This window comes from Vicia villosa, linkage group LG3 (genome assembly GCF_029867415.1).
Source record: "Vicia villosa cultivar HV-30 ecotype Madison, WI linkage group LG3, Vvil1.0, whole genome shotgun sequence".
Lineage (NCBI taxonomy): Eukaryota > Viridiplantae > Streptophyta > Magnoliopsida > Fabales > Fabaceae > Vicia > Vicia villosa.
In genome coordinates, this window is record NC_081182.1 from 97,295,398 (window position 1) to 97,316,961 (window position 21,564).

General features: G+C 35.0%; 2 protein-coding genes across 2 annotated transcripts; both read right to left on the bottom strand.

Moving 5' to 3' along the window:
- Positions 1 to 12,390: 12,390 nt before the first annotated feature.
- Positions 12,391 to 13,041, bottom strand: LOC131658621 (uncharacterized). Its single transcript, XM_058927893.1, has one exon. It carries the CDS (start codon positions 13,039 to 13,041, stop codon positions 12,391 to 12,393), a length of 651 nt encoding a protein of 216 aa, XP_058783876.1.
- A 1,327-nt stretch (positions 13,042 to 14,368) lies between these two features.
- LOC131658622 (uncharacterized) lies at positions 14,369 to 20,323 on the bottom strand. The gene is made up of 3 exons (XM_058927894.1): positions 19,754 to 20,323; positions 19,049 to 19,514; positions 14,369 to 14,499 (listed from the first exon to the last, which is right to left on the bottom strand). The coding sequence occupies exons 1-3, from the start codon at positions 20,321 to 20,323 to the stop codon at positions 14,369 to 14,371; spliced, it is 1,167 nt and encodes a 388-aa protein (XP_058783877.1).
- Positions 20,324 to 21,564: the final 1,241 nt, after the last annotated feature.

The window sequence follows — 21,564 nt, forward strand, 5'->3', positions numbered from 1 at the left end:
TGAAGTTTATTTTCTTAGTTAGCTTTTAATGTCTCTTTTATTTTACAGCTTTTCCTTAGTTTGTTAGGGTTTAGATTTTGCTTCCTAACATTTGGTGCTTTCATTCTTGCACTCAATCTCTCCCATGGAGTATTCCAACTGCACACCCCCATTTCATCAATGGAGCATTCCTCCAACCCATCCTTATTATTCCATTGTTTCAACCACACCACCTTTATCATCTAACCCATACACATTATATCCACCATCACATATCCCACACATTTCATACCCTTCACCTATCCCATACATTTTACACCAACAACAACCTCAGAATTACTCACACCACCATCACCAGCACCATTTTCAACATCAACACTCTCAGAATTTCATTTCACCATCAGAAACATTTTACCAAGAGTTAGAAACTCTAAAACAATATTTGATTGAGTCTCATGAGATTTCAAACAAATATAGAGAAGATTTGAAGAAAGATATTCAAAATCTTTCAGATTCATTCAAAAACTCACAAAAGTTTTTGAAAGAAAAATATTCATTTATGCGAACTTATGGAAAACAACCAGCAGAAAAAGAAGGCATAGAAAAGGTATGTGATTCACAAAACCCATCTACGGTGCCACTCCCGACGAAAACAGCGGTAACAACTCCGATTTTACTGTCATCTTCTTCGGCGATTTTACGAACTCTGGCGTCTTTTCCGGTGACATTTTCGGCAACACCACCGACGACAATTTCAAAGACAAATCCGGTAACACTTCTGTCATCTTCTCTTTCGATGAAAGCTCAGACAACACTTCTGAAATCATCTCCGGTATCATCTCCTCGAGCAACACTTTCCGATTTGAAACAACCACCGACAAAAACAACGCCATCAAAATTACAACCGTCATCATCGGAGATACCGTCATATTTTCAACGGCCACCGCCGAAACCACCACCATCTTTTATTTTACTTGGAAGAAGAAGGAAAAGGAACAGAGAAATAGAAGAAGAGAAAAAGAAAAATAGTACGGGAGTGAGAGAGAATAAGAAAAGAGGAGAGAGAAATAATAAAGAGGAAGAAAGAATAATTGTAAAACGTTCCCACGCGCCTGCAATTCCAGCTGTATCCCTTCTCTCATTGGATACTCGTTTCATCCAATACATCATTCATCATCATTTATTTAATTCATTTTGAATTAAATGTGTCATTTAAGGTGCACACTGCACACCATCCCTCCCACTTTGGTCATGTCACGTATACTCATTTTGCATCTTTTCATTTTAAAAAAATTGAGTTAACGTGGTATTTAATTTGGCCATCACGTGAATAGAATAGAATACACCCACTTTGGCCATCACGTGAATAGAATAGAATACACCCACTTTGGCCATCACGTGAATAGAATAGAATACACCCACTTTGGCCATCACGTGAATTCAATTTGAAAGACAAGCTGACAACTTTTTTTGAAATTCACAACCCATTTTTTTTTCATGACCACTCACATCACATGTTCCTTCAAATTTCTCTACCACATTTTTATAAGTAAGACTTCAATTTCATTTCAATTATCTTTAAAAGAAAAAAATTCCAGTATTTAATAGTTTTATTTTACAACCTTGAGGACAAGGTTGTTTTTGAAGAGGTGAGTAATGATAGAGTAAGAATTAGGATAAAATAAATATTTTAGATATTAAATTAGGAGTAGAATTTATATTAGTATTTTATTTTATAATGTTCTCTAGAATGTTCTTAGGATCTTTAAATGTAGAATTGGGCTTTAATTAGTATTGGGCCTTTAGTTTACTATCCATTAGTAGAAAATTTTACTTTATACCCCTACAATTATACCAATACCCCTACATGAAAAAAATTTGGACCAAAATACCCTCCTATAAATAATACATATTTTAAAAAATTTCACTTTTTTCTCACATTAAAAAAAAATTCAAAACATCCAAAAATATATAAACCGGAACACTTTTTCAAAGTCTTCCGGTTTAAAAAAAAAACATACCGGAACACTTGGAAAAAGAGTTCCGGTAGTTGTTTAAAATGATGGTTGTAGCTACATTCCGGAACACTTATTTAAAGTGTTCCGGTGGTTAAATTTTTTTTTAAAAAATTCTGGTCTTTAGGCAACGGTTATAAAGTGTTGCATAAAGCTATATACCAACAGAGAGAAAGTGTTGCCTAAAGTGATTTTTAAATCCTAACGTTACACTTTTTAAAAACTATACTTTAGGCAACGCTTTTACTTATTTTCCATTCATTTTAGGGAACAGTTTTAAACCGTTGCGAAAAAGTCTAGAATTATTTTAAAAAAATAAACCACCGGAACACTTTAAATAAGTGTTCCGGTATGTAAGTTCAAACAACTTGAAAACTACCGGAACTCTTTTTCTAAGTGTTCCGGTGTGTTTTTTTCTAAATCGGAAGACTTTGGAAAAGTGTTCCGGTTTATATATTTTTGGTTGTTTCAAAATTTTTTCTGAAATGTGAGGAAAAAGTGAAATTTTTTAAAATATGTATTATTTATACAAGGGTATTTCGGTCCAATTTTTTTTCATGTAGGGGTATAGGTATAATTGTAGGGGTACAAAGTAAAATTTTCCCATTAGTATTATTATATATATGTAATGTCTTTGACACTTGAAAGGCAATCAATGAAAAGAAATAAAGTTTATTTTCTTAGTTAGCTTTTAATGTCTCTTTTATTTTACAGCTTTTCCTTAGTTTGTTAGGGTTTAGATTTTGCTTCCTAACACAAATATTCAAGTCCCCAGTATAAAAAAGCAATTTCGTTATACTACTGAACGAATGTATCAATTAACAATATTCTGAGTCATCTCTAGTGTTTTTCATTTAATTTTTGTATTAGAAACGAAATACACATGGACACAAGTGCTTTATTCACTATTATTTTTATTATTTTTAGAAAATTTATTCACTTATATTTTTTGAGCTTACTTCTATGGGTGAGTTGTTGTAAACAAACTTGTTTTGTATTTCATGGAAGTCTTCTAGTGTGAGCCATTGAAGTTCTTATAGGTTTAAGAAAAGGAAATATAGAACTTGTGATTTTCAGTGGTTGATTGTAATCATATTTTATCATAGTGGTGGTAATCAATTAGTGTGAGAGGAATAGTTAATATTTAAATTATGGGTCTTACGAATACACGTGATAAGAGCATGGTGAGTAAATGACCCAAATCTTCCCAACTTCCAACTTGTCATCTAACTAAGTCAACCATAATCTTAACAGAACTCTCGTTGCAACGCTTGTTGGGAAACTCCAGTATACTTTGATTTCTAAAAACATTTTACTTTTACCTAGACCTAAATTTATTCTCGATATGGTTTCCTATACTCTCATTTCGCCGATAAAGTCTTGATTATAATCACCAGTTGTATCTCATCTAAGGTGATAATGACATACTTAACATAAATAAAGACATCCGTTGAATTTTTAAAGAATTTAGGTAATGAACTCAACAATAATAGAGACATGTCCCACTACCCCAAAATTCGTTTTTGGCAGCACTAAAAAGATAACGTTTTTATCAAAAAGTGCTGCTATAAGTTGTAAAAAAAAATTACTAAAAAAAAGCGTTGTTAAAGGCCATCTTAAGAAAGCGCTGCTAAAGACCGTCTTAAGAAAGAACCTTAGAAAGCGCTTTTACGAAAGCACTAATAAATGTTAACCTTAGAAAACGCTTTTAAAAAGCGCTGCTAATTGTAAACATTAGAAAGCGCTTTTAAAAAGCCTTGCAAAAGTCATATGAAAAGAAAGCGCTTTCTAAGGAAAAACGCTGCTAAATCTAACATTAAGAAAGCGTTTTTGGAAAAGTGCTGCCTTAAGTCATTAATTTATAAAAATTAAAACAAAACGACTGAAACCCTATTTCCCTCTTCTCTCATCTACAGCCGCAAGAACTCCCTCCTCCCTCCGTTCACAGTCGCACGAACTCCCTCCGCCCTCCGTTCACAGTCGTCGTACTCCGTCCATTCACATTCGTCATACTCCTCTCCGTTCATAGTCGACACGACCTCTCTGTTCACAGTCGCTCGACCTCTCAGTTCACGCCCTCTGTCAGCTTCTCCCTCTGCCGCCGTTCGTTCTCAATGTTTGGCCGTCGTTTGACTCTCTCCACTCTATTTAAACTCCTCACCTGTCTCATTTGCTCTCACACGTTCTCACTCATCACTCAAAACAAACCAAACTATCTCTTCATCCTTAAGAAATTTCTGTAAGGAGCTATCTATTTCCTCATTTTAGACCCCATCTCTTGCTCTCATCTACTCATTTGAAGTCCAAGGAGAAGATTCAAAGTGGTTTCTTATTTCTAAAGTCAGAGTTTCATTGGATTTATTTTCCAATTTGAGGTAAACTCTCTTAAGCTTTATTTTGCATCATGTTAGGGAATCAATGCTTAGAAGTGATCTTAGTGAGCATATAGCTGGTCAAACCATATGTTTGATGTATATGAGTTATTTCATTTTTGCTTGAATCGTGTTTGATACATTTTTGAATATGTGTGAAAATGAATAAAACAATGACTTGTTACTTCCTTTTATCTTTGATATGGTATTGTTTTTTAAAACTAAGAGTTGCTTGTTAATCCATGATACAAGGGGAATAATTTTCATGTTTGGGTCATGTTGATTGATTGAGTTTTCATAAAGTTATTTTGATTGGTGGCATGTTGTTCATGTGTTAGAGTTCAAATCCCAACTTTGTTCATTTTGTGCGTAACTTGAGTTTATTCATAATTGTGATTGATTTTTGATGTCTATATTGTCTTGTAAAGCTATGTGTGGAAATTATGATGTCGGTGTTTTATTTTGTCAAGTCTATGGTTGAATTTTCAAGGTTCCGAGTTTATGTTGAACTTCTTGTAACTCATTTTGAAGTATGAAGTTTGGTATCGATTGTCGTTTCTTTTGCGTATCTCATTAGTTTATTTGAATGGTTTTGATGAAAGGTTAATGTTATTTCTATGATTATTCATATTGAAGCTAATCGAGAAACCTTTGAGGCTATGCTATGTGTTAGTGTTTAGTCGCGTTTTAATTTCAATTGGAATTGTGAGTGAAGTGAGGATTCCATGATAGTTTCGATGATGGTTAATGTTGATATCGCGTTTATTCGCATAGATTATGACCGAGAAACTATTCGGGGCAGCCATGTTATCTTTATCGTCACATTGAATTTAATTGAAAAAGTGTGTTTCGTTCCTGCTTGTGTTGAATTCGTTCGACTTAGAATATTTTGGTCATTTGAGTAAGTTCCGAACGAAACTTGTATATCACACTTATTTGTTAATTCATTTTGAATTCATTTGAAATTAATTTCATGATTCGAACCAATTGGAATTAATGATTGTATTCTTGATGTGTTTGGTTTGAACCGTTGGGTTTTACTGTTATGAAGTTGTGCCCTTATATGGTGTCAAGTCTTATTATATTTCATAACATCAATTTTGGGAGTGTTTGTTTGATATGTTGGTCTTAGTGTTTTTTTTATCGGAAAAATGTGTACTATTAAGTTTGGTCATGGATATATATTTGAGATGCTAATTTATTGCAATTCTATAATACTAATTTAAAATTTTACTAATTAGAAAAGATGACAACACTCATTTAAAATCTATGGTACCTTGTGATGATTCATTTATATAGCATCTCATTTGTTGATGCTCTGCTCTGTATTATTGTCTGATTGACATCTATGTTTGGCTAAAACATATAATAGCAGCAAAAGGTATTTATATGTATAAGTCTTGCAAATATAAAAGAACAAAACAGGTACAAGCAAGATGTTGTATGGAATGTCATGACTTCAACCATGACATCGCGCCTGCAGAAATGGAATGAAGATTCAGTTTGATTCTCAACAGATACAGAATATTCTGTGAATATTATGTAATCCTATGTGGCGCAAATTTAAAGGTCAAAAGATTCAAGTCAGAATATTGAAGAATTAGATCATAAGATTGAAGATTCAGCAGTTTCTAATTTAGGAGATAAATTAGGAAACTTGTGATTAAAAGACCTTGATTGTAGCAGAAGATATCTGCTGATTTGTAACAGCAAGGAGTGCTGCAATTTGTAAGCCCAAGTCCAATTGGGAATAGGTTATAAATAGAAACCGTTGTAACCTAGTTTTATATAGAAAAAATATAGAAAACCGAATTCAGAAAAGATGTAGTCATTAGGGTTTCTATAGGTAGACCACCCAGGTTGTGGGATGACTGCCATGTACTTCTCGAAACCTGTAGGTAAGATAAGCTATTGTTCTCACTTGAAACCTGTAGGTAAGAGTTGAGTATTGTGTTCTTGATTGAAGCTGTGAAGCAAGATCAAGTTATTGTTTATTGTTAATTGTGTAAATAGTTGTTGCAGGGTTGTAACAGTTAGGTATCACTAGGGAGTGAGCAGAGGTTCTCTTGTCTTAGATGGAGTTCTAAGATATAGGTTGCATTGGGTAGTGACTAGGTAAACCAGAGGTTGTTTATCTGTAAACCAGAGGTTGTGAAGGAGTGAAAAACACTTAGAAAGGGGGGGGGGGTTGAATAAGTGTAACTTCAATAACTTGAAAGATAAAAACAATGAACACAATTATTTTTATCCTGGTCGTTGTTAACCAAACTACTCCAGTCCACCCCTGACAAAGTGATTTACCTCAACTGAGGATTTAATCCACTAATCCAACTGATTATAATGGTTTTCCACTTAGATACCCTCTAAGTCTTCTAGAGTCTACAGATCACAACTTGATCACTCTAGGAATACTTTTACAATCAATGTAAAATAAAGTTTACAAGAGTTTGAATTGCTTCTAATAAAGCTGTAATCACAACTGTGATATTTCTCTTAAGTTCTATTCTTAACACTCACTAAGATATTACAAAATTTGTGAGGTTGAAGATGAAGTTCTTTAGCTTTTGAATTTGACAGCGTTTCTGTATGATTTGCGCAAGTGTTGTATTTTGCTTATGGACAGAACTTCTATATATAGGCGATTGAGAGGAAATGACTGTTGGGATGCATTTAATGCTTTGCGTGAATAGTACAACGCTGCATTTAATGTTTCACACTTTTGTCAACTACCTCGAGCCTTGCTTTTGCTGCTTTTACTGACTTTTCCTTTTGTAGCTTCTAACGTTCCTTTTGTCAGTCAGAGATTAGACGTTACAACCTTTCATCTTGTACTTTCTTCTGGACTCAAATTTGTAGATAACAACGTTTGAATATCAGAGCCATCAGCTTTTGGTGCAGAGCATCTTCTGTCTTTTGACTTTGAAGAGCTTTGAGCGTGATACCATCAGAACTTCAGAGCTTGTTCTTCTGACTTCCATTCTTCTGATGCTTTCCAGTTCATGTTCTGATTCTGCATGACCATCTTCTGATGTCTTGCCAAAGCATGTTCTGATGAAGCCATCCAGAACCTTCTGAGTCAGTGCTTCTGAATGCTGATCTGTGCATACTGTTTATATATTTCCTGAAATGGAATACTTAAAAGATTAGAGTACCACATTGTCTTATACAAAATTCATACATAATGTTATCATCAAAACAAAGAATATTGATCAGAACATTTCTTGTTCTAACAGGTTGTTTACATACTACTGATAGTGAAATCTTCTTCCTGGCTTGGTAGCCCCCAGAGTAGGTAGTTAAACCGAACTGGGTTAACATTTATCTTCTGCATTGTATTGTCTGTTCAGTCGTGGATGTTGTAACATCGTGTATAACATCAGGTTCAGGTTTGATAGTTGTTCCTTTACAGAACCAATAAAGTTTACAATCTGGTTATGTTGACTGAACATACATGATCCCAGTACTCATGGACTCCTTCTTAGGGGTAATTTAAAATTGGGGATCTTTCTGTTCTGCCTTTGCTAAGTTAATAACAGATCAGATGTCTTGACATCGTAAGTGACATCCTGAGTCTGTCATACCAGAATTTCATCATTTTTTCCCATCGTAATAAATGTTGGTCAGGAACATCTTTGCTAGCTAGGGATTACTTGTGAAAAGTTAAATTCTGACCGTTTCCAAGAATCTTACACTGTGTGGTTCCAGAAGTTGTTGACTTTCTCTAGAAGTAATTAGTTGTTATTTTGCTATAGTTGCGTGACTAATTAGTGTTTTTGTTTAGCTTAGTAGTAAAACCATGGATAAAATATGGATGTCTGCCAATCGATTATCGAAAGAGTACGAGAATGGGTATCGGAATTTGTTAAGTTTGCTATTGCACACACCAAAGAGCTCAGTCGAATGACATGTCCTTGCTTGGGTTGTTGTTATGGGAATTTGCATGGTGAGAAAAGTAACAGGAATGTTGAATCGGGGGATAATACGACGTGTGCTTCAAACAAAAATGGCACAGATACATACGAATATGATCGAGTCGAAGAGATTGCAGAAGCACTTGAAGAAGATATTAAGGATTTCCCCAAAATGTTTGAGAGGTTGGTAAACAATGCAGAGAAACCGTGGTATAATGGTTGTACAAAATTCACAAGATTGTCTGCGGTATTAAAGTTGTACAACTTAAAGGCGGGCAATGAATGGTCACATAAAAGTTTCACAGAGTTGTTAGCACTTATGAAAGATATGCTACCAGAGGATAATGTTCTTCCCAATCGAACATATGAGGCCCAAAAAATGTTGTGCTCTATTGGCATGAACTATGATAAGATACATGTCTGTCCAAACGATTGCGTTTTGTTTTGAAACGAGTATGCATCGTTAAATGAGTGTCCTAAATGCGGTGTCTTTTGATATAAGAAAATTTTGTCTCCAACAAAAGTCTTATGGTATTTTCCTATAATTCCGAGATTTAGACGCATGTATCATAGTGAAATCGACCAAAGGGTTGTATTACCGAATGATACATTGTTGAAGAAGCGATTAAGTTTTGTACTGAATATCTGTCAAATGTTCAATCAATTAGAGGCCCTAAATCTCATATTGTTGAAAAAAATGAAATTAAAAAGTTAATTGGAAATAAAGTTGTGATAGTATCAAGGGTCGAACGAGATCAAGTGCATTTGTATGTTCTGCACAATGAGATTGAGGTTGAGCCGTATGTTTAAATGCACAAGGGTGTTCTCTAAGGTTTAAATCCGACTAGAAATAAGAATTGGATAGTACGAGAGCACAATCGAAGTTTCATACCATGGTTTAAGGAACATATTTATTCAAAGTGTCGTTCAGATCCCGCTTCAATAACCAAAAGGTTGAGATGTTTAGCATATGGTCCAAGTTTGGTTGTGTTTTCTAATAGCGCATACACAATTAATGGATACACATTTTATACCAAAGAACAAGATGATAAAAGTACTATGCAAAATAGTGGTGTCACCTTGGTAGCTGAAGCAATGCACATATCAAGTGTGAAGGACTTAAACCCCAAATTTGCAAATCTGTCATATTTTCTGGTTATCGAGCGCATTTGGGTGTTTGATTATGTGAAGTTTCAAATTCCTAAATTTGGTAGCAAGTGGGTGGAAAATAATAATGGCATACGAATGGATAAGTCAGGATTTTTGCAAGTGGATCTTAATAGGGTGGGGTATAAAGACGAGCCTTTTATTCTAGCCTCTCAAGCTAAACAAGTGTTTTATGTCACTGATCCGACAAATGCGAAATGGTATATAGTGCTTTTATCTAACAAAGTAATTGATGGAAATATTGGAGATCAAGGTGATATTGATGTTGAGATTGAATCGTTTACTAGAAATGATCAAGATGAGAATATTATAGCAAATGAATCATATATTAGAAATGATCATAATGAGGGTATTTGGATCAATCCAACCGTCCGCGTTGTTAAGAGACAAGTAGAACATATTCCTACCAAGAAAAGAAAGAGACGTTAGTGAAAAAGATAATAGTATAATTATAGCCTATATCATTCAATAAAATTTAAATATATGTCATTTTATATATCTTCAATATATGGATTATGGATTATGTATTTTTATATTTGTCATTTCATTTTATTTTTTTCTTTATTACAGGTCAAATGGCTAGTAATCAAGAAAACTCACAAGATACAAATGCTCCAAATAAGACTTCAGAGGGAGAAATTACACGAGACATAACTATTATGAAAAAAATCATTCTTGATAGAGATAGAGGAGTAAAAGATGATGTAAGTTGAAATGATGATAACCAACTAATTGAGCCTAATGGTGAAAAGTTGACAAGCTACATTGGTACACTTGTTCGTATGCACATTCCAATCACCTCTGATAGATGGACAAAAGAAGAGTTGGATTCTGGTAAATAAAGAATTTGGACTGAGATAAAGGTACCATATACATGGATCAAACTGGAGGTACATTAATTTTCACAATTTTTCTTATAATAGTGATGCTACTTGATAAAACAAGACAACTACACATTCTTATTTGTTTTTCTATGTAGTGTACTCAACATCATAACAGTATAGATTGCAGATACTTTGTTATGAGGTTTATGAAAGAAATTCTTCATTTGAATCGAATAGAGATTTCAATCACGGTATGGATTTATAACTTAGGATTTATTGTAATATTTATCAGATATTTCATATAATTTATTACTTTAAACTAAATCATGTATATTATGTTTTGTTATGTAGTACTTTGATGAATACAAGTGTGCTCATTACACAAAAAATCAATTGAAAGAAATCAAGGAGAAGTTGTGTGAATAATTTATTGAGAAAAGAATCATATAAGGTATTGGAAGTTGAAAAGTGTTATGAAAAATTAGGTTTAATTGTGTTGGAGCCAAGTTAGTTTAATTGAATGTGTTGTTCTATTCATACCTTGCAGGACTTGGATTGTCCGCTCGTTGGATTTTGGCGATTTCGAACTGATTTTGTTAAGGCTGATTTAGTTATTGTTAGGGATGACTTTGTTATTATTAGGGCTGATTTTGGTTCTGTTGCAAACATGTAAATTGAATTATAATGGTGTATATATTTTAGATTATAATGGTATATAATGGTATTATAATGCCTTTTTTTGTATATAACGGCTTCTTTGTTGAAATTAAGGCTCGTTGAAATGTAAGGCTTGAATTACAAGTTTATGGGATTATTCCCAAAAATATGCTTTCTAGAAAAGAAAGAATAGGTAGAGCTTTTACATAAAAAATGCTTAAAATGTCGTGAGGCAAAGAAAGCGTTTTTTAGGAAAAGCGCTGCCTAAAGATGCCTTAAAAATACATTTGACAGCGCTTTTAAAAGCGCTGTCTAAAGGGAGTCAACAGAAAGCGCTTTTTCTTGAAAAAACGCTGCCTAAAGATGCCAACAGAAAGTATAAAAGGCTAGACAAAGCGTTGCTAAAGGCCTACTTTAAAAAGCGCTTTTCCAGAAGAAAAAAAACGTTGCTACAGACCGAATTTAAAAAGCGCTTCTTTTCAAAGAAAAGCGCTGCCTAAAATATACATAAGGCAGCGCTTTTAAGTGCTGTTAAAGGCCAAAAAAGTGCCTTCTTTTCCCTTTTTCAGCATAGTGTCCTCATTAAGAACCTTTACTTTAATATTTTGTAAGTCATCATTGATTTTTTTGAACCATGAAAATTCCTCCATAATGGAATTTTATTCCACCATTCTAAATGTATCTAAATGTGTAGAGTTGTTGTTACAAGCATAACCTATGAGACAATGAATTGATCAAATACAACAATTCGAGTTTCACCTACATTTTTGTTAGTGGTCTCTTCCTTTCCGACTTTCCTCAATAATTTTATCTCGAAGGCTCAGAATAAAGTTATTCCTTCCTTTATTCATCATATCCTTCCTTTATTCATCATATTTATCTATCTAATTATGTTAGGCTTGCAAAAATCAATGTCTCACCTTTCAATATCATTGCACACTTTTTTTAAGAAACAATTTTTGCATCTTGACATTCTATATTCCAAAATTGTTGTCTCTAAAAGAAGATGATCAATGTCATATTAGTATTCTTGGTACTCAAAGTGGACGACACCTATTGATGGGTGTAAAAAAAACACTTGTTCAAGTCACCAAAAACAATAGTCTATGTAGATCAAATCACAACAAAAACAAAATTAAATGGTTTAAAACAATAAAAAAAATAACCTTTTCGTATATAGAAACAACACAATCAAAAGCAAATCAAAGGTAAGGGTAGTAGAAGAACAAACGCAACGATATTTGTTGACCCAATTCAAACATGTGGATCCTTGTTTGAAGGAAAAATAAATTATCCAATCTATCATGTAAAGATGATGTTATAAGAGTTATAAAAGGTTTAAAGATATTAGAAACTCATTTTTTTTTAGTAAACAAGATAATATAAATCGGAGAACTAAGGGTTCTCCAACCTGTTTACAAAAGGGGGGCACTAGCCAGAACCAGAAAATATAAACCAATTGATATTATGATAAGAATCGGATCGGATCTTTGACAAAATCATAATAAGAAAAATTGGAATGAGTATTTTCTCCACAAAAAGACCACCTCCACACGAAAGCTTTGATGTTCCAAATGACATCTTCAAAATTCCAAAGCTCTTCCCTAAAACAAACCCCATTCCTACTTAACCATATAGCCCAAGAAGTAGCCAACCATATAATATCTACCTTCCTAACCAATACTTTTTTTGATATACAAAAGGAGTACCAATCCATAAAACTTGAAAGGCTCTCTTCCTCCACTATCCCCTCTTTACCTATCCACACCGCTATGTCCCTCCATATATTCTTTACAAAAGAACAAGAAAAGAAAGAGTAATCCCGATTCTCCGGATCAATCTTACAAAAAGAGCACAAGGAAGCATCAAAAGATAACGGAATACCTCTGAGAACAAGGAGATCTTTTGTTGGGAGCCTATTAGCAAGAAGCCTCCATCCAAACGCCTTTATCTTGAAAGGAACATCTGAGTTCCAAACCAATTTCTTTGCTTCACAATGTCTACCATTCGGACCGAAAGGAATGCGGTAACTAGCATACTCCTCATAACAAGAAGCCATAGAGAAATCATCACACCTCGAAGTGCTCCATTCCGCCCCATCTTTTTCCAAACCCATCTCCCCATACTCATCCAAAAAGCCACGTAGCACACCCCATTCAACTGCCATCTCGATTCCCCGAAATACCAAAATTCCCCCACGTCCACCTATTATCCACCCACCCTCCCATAGCCGCTACCCACACCATTTTCAAACTAGAAGCCTCATAAAGACTCGGAAACACCTCCTTCAAGATCATCCCTTTCAACCACATAACATCCCAAAACGGGATATTAAATCCATTCCGTAAAACAAACCTACAAGAAGAAACAAACAGGTCAAAAAAAGAGTTACTCCCCAATTTCAATAAATCCTTCCACCAAAACGACGCCTTCCTCCTCTCTTTAGGATCCACGGCCCCTCCTATAACCTTCATCACCAAATTACCATATCTCTCCTTTAATATCTTATACCCAAGAGAATCCGCCTCTTGAATAATCTTCCATCTCCATTTACACAAAAGAGACAAGTTAAATTCCTCTATGTTTTTAATGCCTAAACCCCACTTCTCAAAAGGTTTAGTCACCTCCCTCCAACTAATCCAATGAATACACCGCTTCTCCTCACCTCCCCCCCATAGAAAACGACTTTGAAGACGCGTGAACTCCCTCGCCACTTTGGACGGCAACTTGAAGAAGGACATAGCAAAAACGGTTAGAGAACTCAACACGGACTTCAACAAAGTGATCCTCCCTCCTAAATTTAAAAATCTATTCTTCCAACTCACCAACCGGTTTCTCATCTTGAGTAAAAGAGGTTCCCAAGTCTCGTTTTTTCTAGGATTAAACCCCACCGGAATCCCTAAAAATACGAAATTACTGTCTTCAATCTTACACGAGAGAACATTCGAAGCCGCTTCCAAAAAACCCATATTAATATTGATCCCAATTAGCTTGCTTTTGTGGTAATTAATGCCTAATCCAGACACCAACTCAAAAGCCTTAAGCACCTCCTTTATAGCCCAAACATGTTTCCAATTACCTTTCCCTACCAACAAAGTGTCATCCGCAAATTGAAGAATATCAATAGAACAATTCCGATTGATAGAGAAACAATCAAAATACCCTATCTCAATAGACTTCCTAACCAATCCCGTTAAACCTTCCGAAACCAAAACAAAGAGAAAAGGTGATAGGGGACCACCTTGCCTCAACCCCTTCCCAACCTCAAAGTCTTCCGTCGGGCTCCCATTTACAAGAATCGACATATGGCTATTGAAAACCAACTTTTCCATCCAACCTCTCCACTTTGCTCCGAACCCCATCCTACCGAACATGTACCTCAAGAAATTCCAATTCACTTTGTCATATGCCTTTTCGAAATCTACTTTGAAAAGGAGACAATCCTACCCCTCTTTCCTCGCATAATCAACCACCTCATTAGCCACCACCACCACCCCTTCCAACATTTTCCTACCCGGAACAAAAGCACTTTGACATGGAGAAACAACGGAACCGAGAACTCTCTTTAATCTACCTGCCAACAAATTCGAAACCACTTTGTACATGCTCCCCACCAAAAAAATAGGCTGATAATCATCTAAGGATAAAGGATTATGAGATTTAGGGATCAAGGAGATAAAGGAAGATGTTACCGATTTAGAGAGAGAGCCGCCATCATAAAAACTTTTAAAAAAATGAACAATATCTTCCTTCGAAAAAGACCAACACCTTTTGAAGAAAAGGAGAGAATACCCATCCGGGCTCGGACTCTTCGCACCCCCACAACTCCAAATAGCCTCCTGTCATACCCCAATTTTTGACCTAAGATACCACCTCATATCATTTCATGTGCATCATTTGCATCTCTAACAAATTGCATAGCTTGTGTTTGCTACTTGTGCTCAGCAGGGTTTAATCAAGAAATCACTCATCAGTACAAGAAACAACCAATTAGGGTTTTGTTATCCCTTCATCTCAAATGAACCATCTTCATCAACAATCAATATTTGGTCCCCAGAGATTCATTTCAACAAGCTCAAAGGCTTTGGATCAACCAAATTAGGGTTTTGACTGAAGACAACATACTCCTGACTTTTGCTCAAAATTTGACCTAATAACTTGGGACATGACTTCAAGACCTCAAATGCATCATCTTGACCTAATCTGTTGGCTCAAGACATTTCCCACACAAGGACTGATCAACAGTGAAATTTCAAGTCATCAGACTAGGGTTTTGAACTATTAGGGACTGAAATCAGGGATCACATTTGGGAAACCCTAAACGGCTCCAGGGCATCAATAAAAGTGTTCAATCATCTTCAAATAATCCCTATGAAAATATCCAATGGAAATTTTATCTCAATTCAAGATCCACAGTCATCAATTTCATCTGGTCGACAATTAGGGTTTTTGACCTAATTTCACCTGAACAACTAACTTTTTAATCAGGACATGGTGCCACAACTCAAATCATAGCTCAAGATCCTCTAATACCTCAATATGATCCATTTATACCATTCATTTAATGAGGATAGCTTGATTCATTTGAAATCTCCAGAAACACGATTTGTTTCAAAAAGTCAACCGTACAAGATCACCATTGACTTTTTGGAAATTTTGGTCAACCATGACTTTTGAAGTTTTAAATCATCAATATATGATATTTGAAGTCATTTGATCAAAGAAAATCAAGAAAATCAATCAAGAATCAAAAAGTCAAAAGTTTGACTTTCCATACTTAGAAAAATTTCTAAGTATTTTCAATGGTTTTTTCCAAACTTTGGAAGGGAATATCTCAAAATTTCACCTACAAACTTAAAAAAACTTCCAAAATGAAAGTTTAGATTTTGATCCAATGAACAACTTTGTCACATATAATTTTTTCCCATAAGATCAACCATTTAAGAGATATGGAGTTTCAAAGTTGGTATCTTTTGAAAAATTCACTTAAAACCTCATTTTCTTTAAAGTTCATGGATCTTTTTCACCCATTTCCTTAAAGGTCTTGAAGAAACTTTCAACTAGGGTTTTGAAGTACATAACAAGAGATTTCCAAAATGTCCAAGGGCATGAAAAATATGGAGCATATACATCATATACCCCAAAACACCCTAAAACTCAGAATCACTATCCATCCTCCATATGAACATAAAGTGAACCTTATCATGCCGAAATCCACACCAGGCTAATTCTGTCCAAACTAACCTTCCAAACATCATCCATATACTTCATATGAATGATCCAAACACTCATCATCAACCTTTAACATCAGAATCATCAAATTCGACTCATGCTCCAAGTGACTGCAAATCGAGTACCACAGTTTGATCCAGATGAATTCAATCCATTCCAAGCCTTCAAACATGTTCCATAATCATCATTAAAGCTATCCAGATCAAGAAACAACATCTGTAACACCTCCAGGCACGAATTCAATTTCCAGTTTTGCAAGTTTTTAAGGTAAGTGTCTTGAACTTCAAACTCTATCATTCATGCATCATAAATGAAAAATTGGTTTACCATCATGTTTCTGCATACATATAGATCATTAACCCTCAATCAATTGCTAATTACCTTGCACATACACGATTTCATGATCAATCTCTGAATTAGGGTTCTTCGTGTTCATCAGAAAATCAATGATCTTAGAGTGAAAATAAATGAAATTATATGGTACCATCATGTTCCTCGTGAAAAATCGAGCAAGATAGACTATCTACTCGATCAAAACAATTCAGTTTTACAGATTTTCAAATTCAAATGGGGATGGTGTTCTTGGCGCCATTTTTTGTTCATAAATTTCAAATGTTCGTTTTTTAATATATTGAATTGAACGCGTATCAATTACAAGCTGCACGCGCAGCTCAGTTGGTTGTTGTTTTGAGTGGTGAACCTAAGGGCGTGGGTTCAACACCCTTACGGACCAAAACCTTTTTTTTAACACTATTTTTTCTTCATTTTCTTAACAACTTCACTTAATTAATTAACCAATCAAATCAATTCATTTTCACTTCATTTTTTGTACACTCTTTATTTAATATATATAATATATGAATATCCAAAAAAATCCCAAAAAAAATATTTATTTGATGTGTTTTTATTAAGTTTAAAATGACTTGTTTTTAAATGTTTTTAATACTTTAAAAATAGTTTTTTTTACTTGATTTTCAAAACTTAATCATTTGTAAACATTTTGTGATCAAACCCTAATCACTTAGGTCTTAATTAGGCATAAGCTTTGTCTTTATCTTAATTAAGTTGACTTTTTGTCAAAATTCAAACTGTTTTCAACAAACGATCAAAGTTTTTCAAAACAATAAACCATTTCTTTTTGGTTTTCTTTTCAAAAAAACTCTTGATCAAATCTTTTTGGATTGATCAATTGATTTTCAAAACAACTGGGCCTCTCGAATGTTAGAGAGTATAAGTCCCATTCCTTTTCTTTGTACAGTTTTTCTTTAAACAGAAAACTTCTTTCAAAACAAAACTTTCAAAGCTTTTCAAACGACGAAACCTCGCGTTTTTTTTAACAAAACAATCAACCATGTTTTATAAAATAAAACATGGGCCTCTCCCCGAGTATAAGTCCCGAGCCCCGTGTATACAAACGGATCATCCTTACAGGTATATTTCCTTCATAAACTCCATTGTACACACACACCTTGTCATATATAACTGTTCATACTTGTTCATATTTGTTCATGTACTTGTTCATATTTGTTCGTACTTGTTCATATTTGTGATCATGTTATATATACTTGTTCAACTTAGTACAACACTAGGTTCCCCATAGCCTCCTATTGGGCATCGTGCAAAGAATCTCCTTTAGTTTAGGTTAGGACATAGAGTATGGTTTCCCGGTGAAATCGCTCTAAGAGCTCAAACCAACTATACCACGCCTCCTCTTGGGCTTCATACAAATGACTTGTCCCTCCCATAGCCTCCTCTTGGGCTTACAATGCAAGGACCCTCGATTGTCCCTCCCATAGCCTCCTATTGGGCTTACAATACAAGGACCCTCGGATAGCCTCCTCTTGGGCTTCGTACAAGGACCCACGGGCTTCTTATAAGCATCCCCAATATCCAAAACAAATACCCTAGGAGATTAGACATTTATAATCTCTATGATAGGAGTATCTCTTCTATATCATCACAAAAAATTAAAACTCAACTTTTTGCCACAAGGCTAGCTAATCAATCAAACCTTTTGCCACAAGGCTGGCTGATTAATCAAAGTTTTTGCCACAAGGTTGGCTTCATCGAAACTTTTGCCACAAGGCTGGCTGATTAATCAAAACTTTTTGTTACAAGGCTGACTTATCAAAAGTTTTTTTGCCACAAGGCTGGCTAATCAAACTTGTTTTTGCCACAAGGATGGCTAAACAAAAAAACATCTTTATCATTCTAAGCGCCATAAGTGGCACAGCCCAGGGCTTATAATGAAAAGATTTCAAACAAAAACAAACAGATGTATGTGATGATATAGATAAGATACATCGAACATTGAGATGACATTTGTCTCTTTTCCTTTGCTTCCACTAGCATAAGTGGGAACTACGATTGCTCTGACTTTCTCAACATCCCTTTGAGAATACGTAGGCACAAGGTCGTATCCTTGGCGAGCAAAACTTCTCCCTCAAACCACTCAAACCTTAGCACCCGTAGACCCCGAGCTACAGATGCTCTGATTCCCTCTAAGGGATATGTATGCAGAAGATTGCGATGATCTTTGCGAGCATAATCAAACAAATACCTTAGGTACCACCTATCTCACAAAAGAACCTCCTCAATAGCATAGAAAGAAATGAACATAACAAAGAAACCTATAGAGTACTATAGATACGTTGGATGCTAATACCTTCCCTTCGTATAACCAACCCTCTTACCCAAGATCTCTCCCCCACTTTTGCATTGCTTTTAATTTTGTGTTATTTGCTTTGCATATCTTTTAAGGTTATTGCAACTTTTTTCCTTTTCCTACTTTGGAAATAATAAAAAGTTTGGTCGTGACAAAAAAACAAAATCATTTTCTTGAGCACTCGAGCCCAAAGAAGGCATCAGGTGTCTCATCTCGATTTTTTCACGCGACACCTCCTTAATCTCCTCTTCCGAAAACGGACTATCAAGCATGACCGAATCCGCCTCACCAATATTGTTGAAAAGAATCCCATCCAACAACGGTCTTTCCAACTCATCCTCCTTGAATTTATCCTTGAAATGCCTAAATACTTCCTCCTTAATATCCCCCACCGATTCAAGATTACCCCTAGACGTAAGAATAGGACCAATGTGATTAATCCTCCTTCTCTCCTTAATAACCTTGTGGAAAAAACCGTTATTCGAATCTCCCTCCCTCAACCAATTCAACCTCGATTTTTGAAGAAGCATGTTCTCCTTAATTTGCAAATCCTTCCAAAATCTACAAGAAGCTTCCCTCCTCCTATTGACCACCTCTTTATTCGATTCCTCATTACCCGATTCTAACAACTCATCATACAAGTTGATACACCTCTTACCTTCCTCCACATTTAAATCATACCTTCCAAAGACCTCTTCATTCCATCACTTTAATTTAACTTTAAGAAATTTTAACTTCTCTTTCAAAACATAATTCCCTCTCCCTTCCACCACCAAATTCTTCCATTCCTTTTCCACAAAAGCATAAAAAGAATTTAAAGAAAACCATTCATTGTTGAATTTGAACGGTTTAGGACCCCAATTAATTTTATCCCCATCAACCATATAGGGCAATGGTCCGAAATATCTCTCCCTCCCACAAATTGACCTACCACACCCCATCTATCCATCACCTCCTCCGAAATAAGAAACCAATCAAGTCTACTCATAGACTTCCCATCTCCACTATACCAAGTGAATTTTTTTCCTTTGCATGGCAAATCCACCAAAGAAGAATTATGAATGAATTCCACAAAGAGTCTCGATTCGTTACGATTCACATTATCCCCTAACACCCTCCTTATTTCATTCACATTTTTAACCGCATTGAAATCCCCTCCAATAATCCACTCGCCATCTTTGAAATTCTCAATCAATCTCAATAAATTAGCCCACAACAATTTCTTCTTATCCAACACACAAGAAGAATAAACATTTACTACATAATACCACATATTCTCCCATCTCACTTTAATGCCAAGATATCCTTCCCCATTGAAACTATTCACCACTTCCAATTTATCCCCCTTCCATAAAGTAAGTAAGCCCCCCGATGCTCCAATAGAATTCGAATAAGAAAAGCCAATATCCGACCCACTCCACAAATTTGAGACAAAATGATCCTTGAATTCTTTAAATTTAGTTTCTTGAATCAAAAAAATGTCCGCTTTACCTTTTGTCATACCCCAAAATTTGCCCATACTATTTCTCTTATACAAATCCAAATCAATACACAAAGCTCCTAGACACATATCTCACATTACCTCTATGACAAGTATCAAGTCTCAGCTTAAAGGATTGGTCACTCAAATGTTCAGAAAATCAACAGTCGACTGGGTTAACCTAAAAGTCAACTGTAGGTCAAAGTAAAGTCAAAACTCCTAATTTTTTGTGAAGATCCTCATATGGAAGTATCATTCACCATTTGATCAAGAATTGATCATGGTTCATCAAGGAAAGATTAAAAATCAACAAGTGCCCGAGTCACTAGATTAGGAAAAAGTCAACCCTACTGTGATTGGTCGTATCTCCTACTTGGTTCGTTAGAAGTTCTCCAACCAAAGCCTATCCTCAAGGAAATATAATTCTCTACAACTTTGATGTCGGAACCGAGGTCGAGAAATGCTTCCGCATAAGAGATAGAGACCAAAACATTATAGGTCCTTCAAGAAGATCGCAAAAAGCTATTTTTTTGTCAGGAGCAATATCATCAAAATAAAATCTCTAAATGGGAAATACGTTTCAAAGTGGCTTTTGGAGAACATCTTGGGCTTTCCGAAAAGTCCTAGATTATCTCCATATGCTAAATATTGAAAAAGTTGCGACTTGTGCAAGTAAAGCAAAAATTTGGAAAAAAGGCATGAACCCCCAAGTGAGAATTAGTAAACTTTTGATTATTGGGCCTCCATATTCAAATTTCCACTCATGGGAAGCCCATGAACCAATCCATATTTATTTTTTTGATTTTTATTTTATTTATTATGGATTTATTCATTTAAATACCAATTAAATCAAATAATATCATAAATTAATGATAAAAGGCCATGTATTTGATTTATTGAGATTTTGATCAAATTTAAATCAATAATGAAGGGCATCTACAGCGTGAAAAATCATGAAAAAAAGTTGAACCAATTTGGATGACCAATTTCAATAAAGTTCTAATCAAATCACAATCATTGGAATAATATAATTTCTCTCCAAATCTGTTAACCTAAACCTTTCTAATATATATTCACAAGCCTTCTGGATAGCAAGGGGACTGGGGACGATTTTTGCAGGCTGGAGAATCCTATTCTAAAAAGTCAAAAAACTGTGAAAAAAAGTGAGATTGCAACCAAGGATCTAGGTGGATTCAAGCGATTCTACGCATAAGGAACGATTCCCAGGCGTATTCTGAAGCTATTGGAATCATCACAATCAA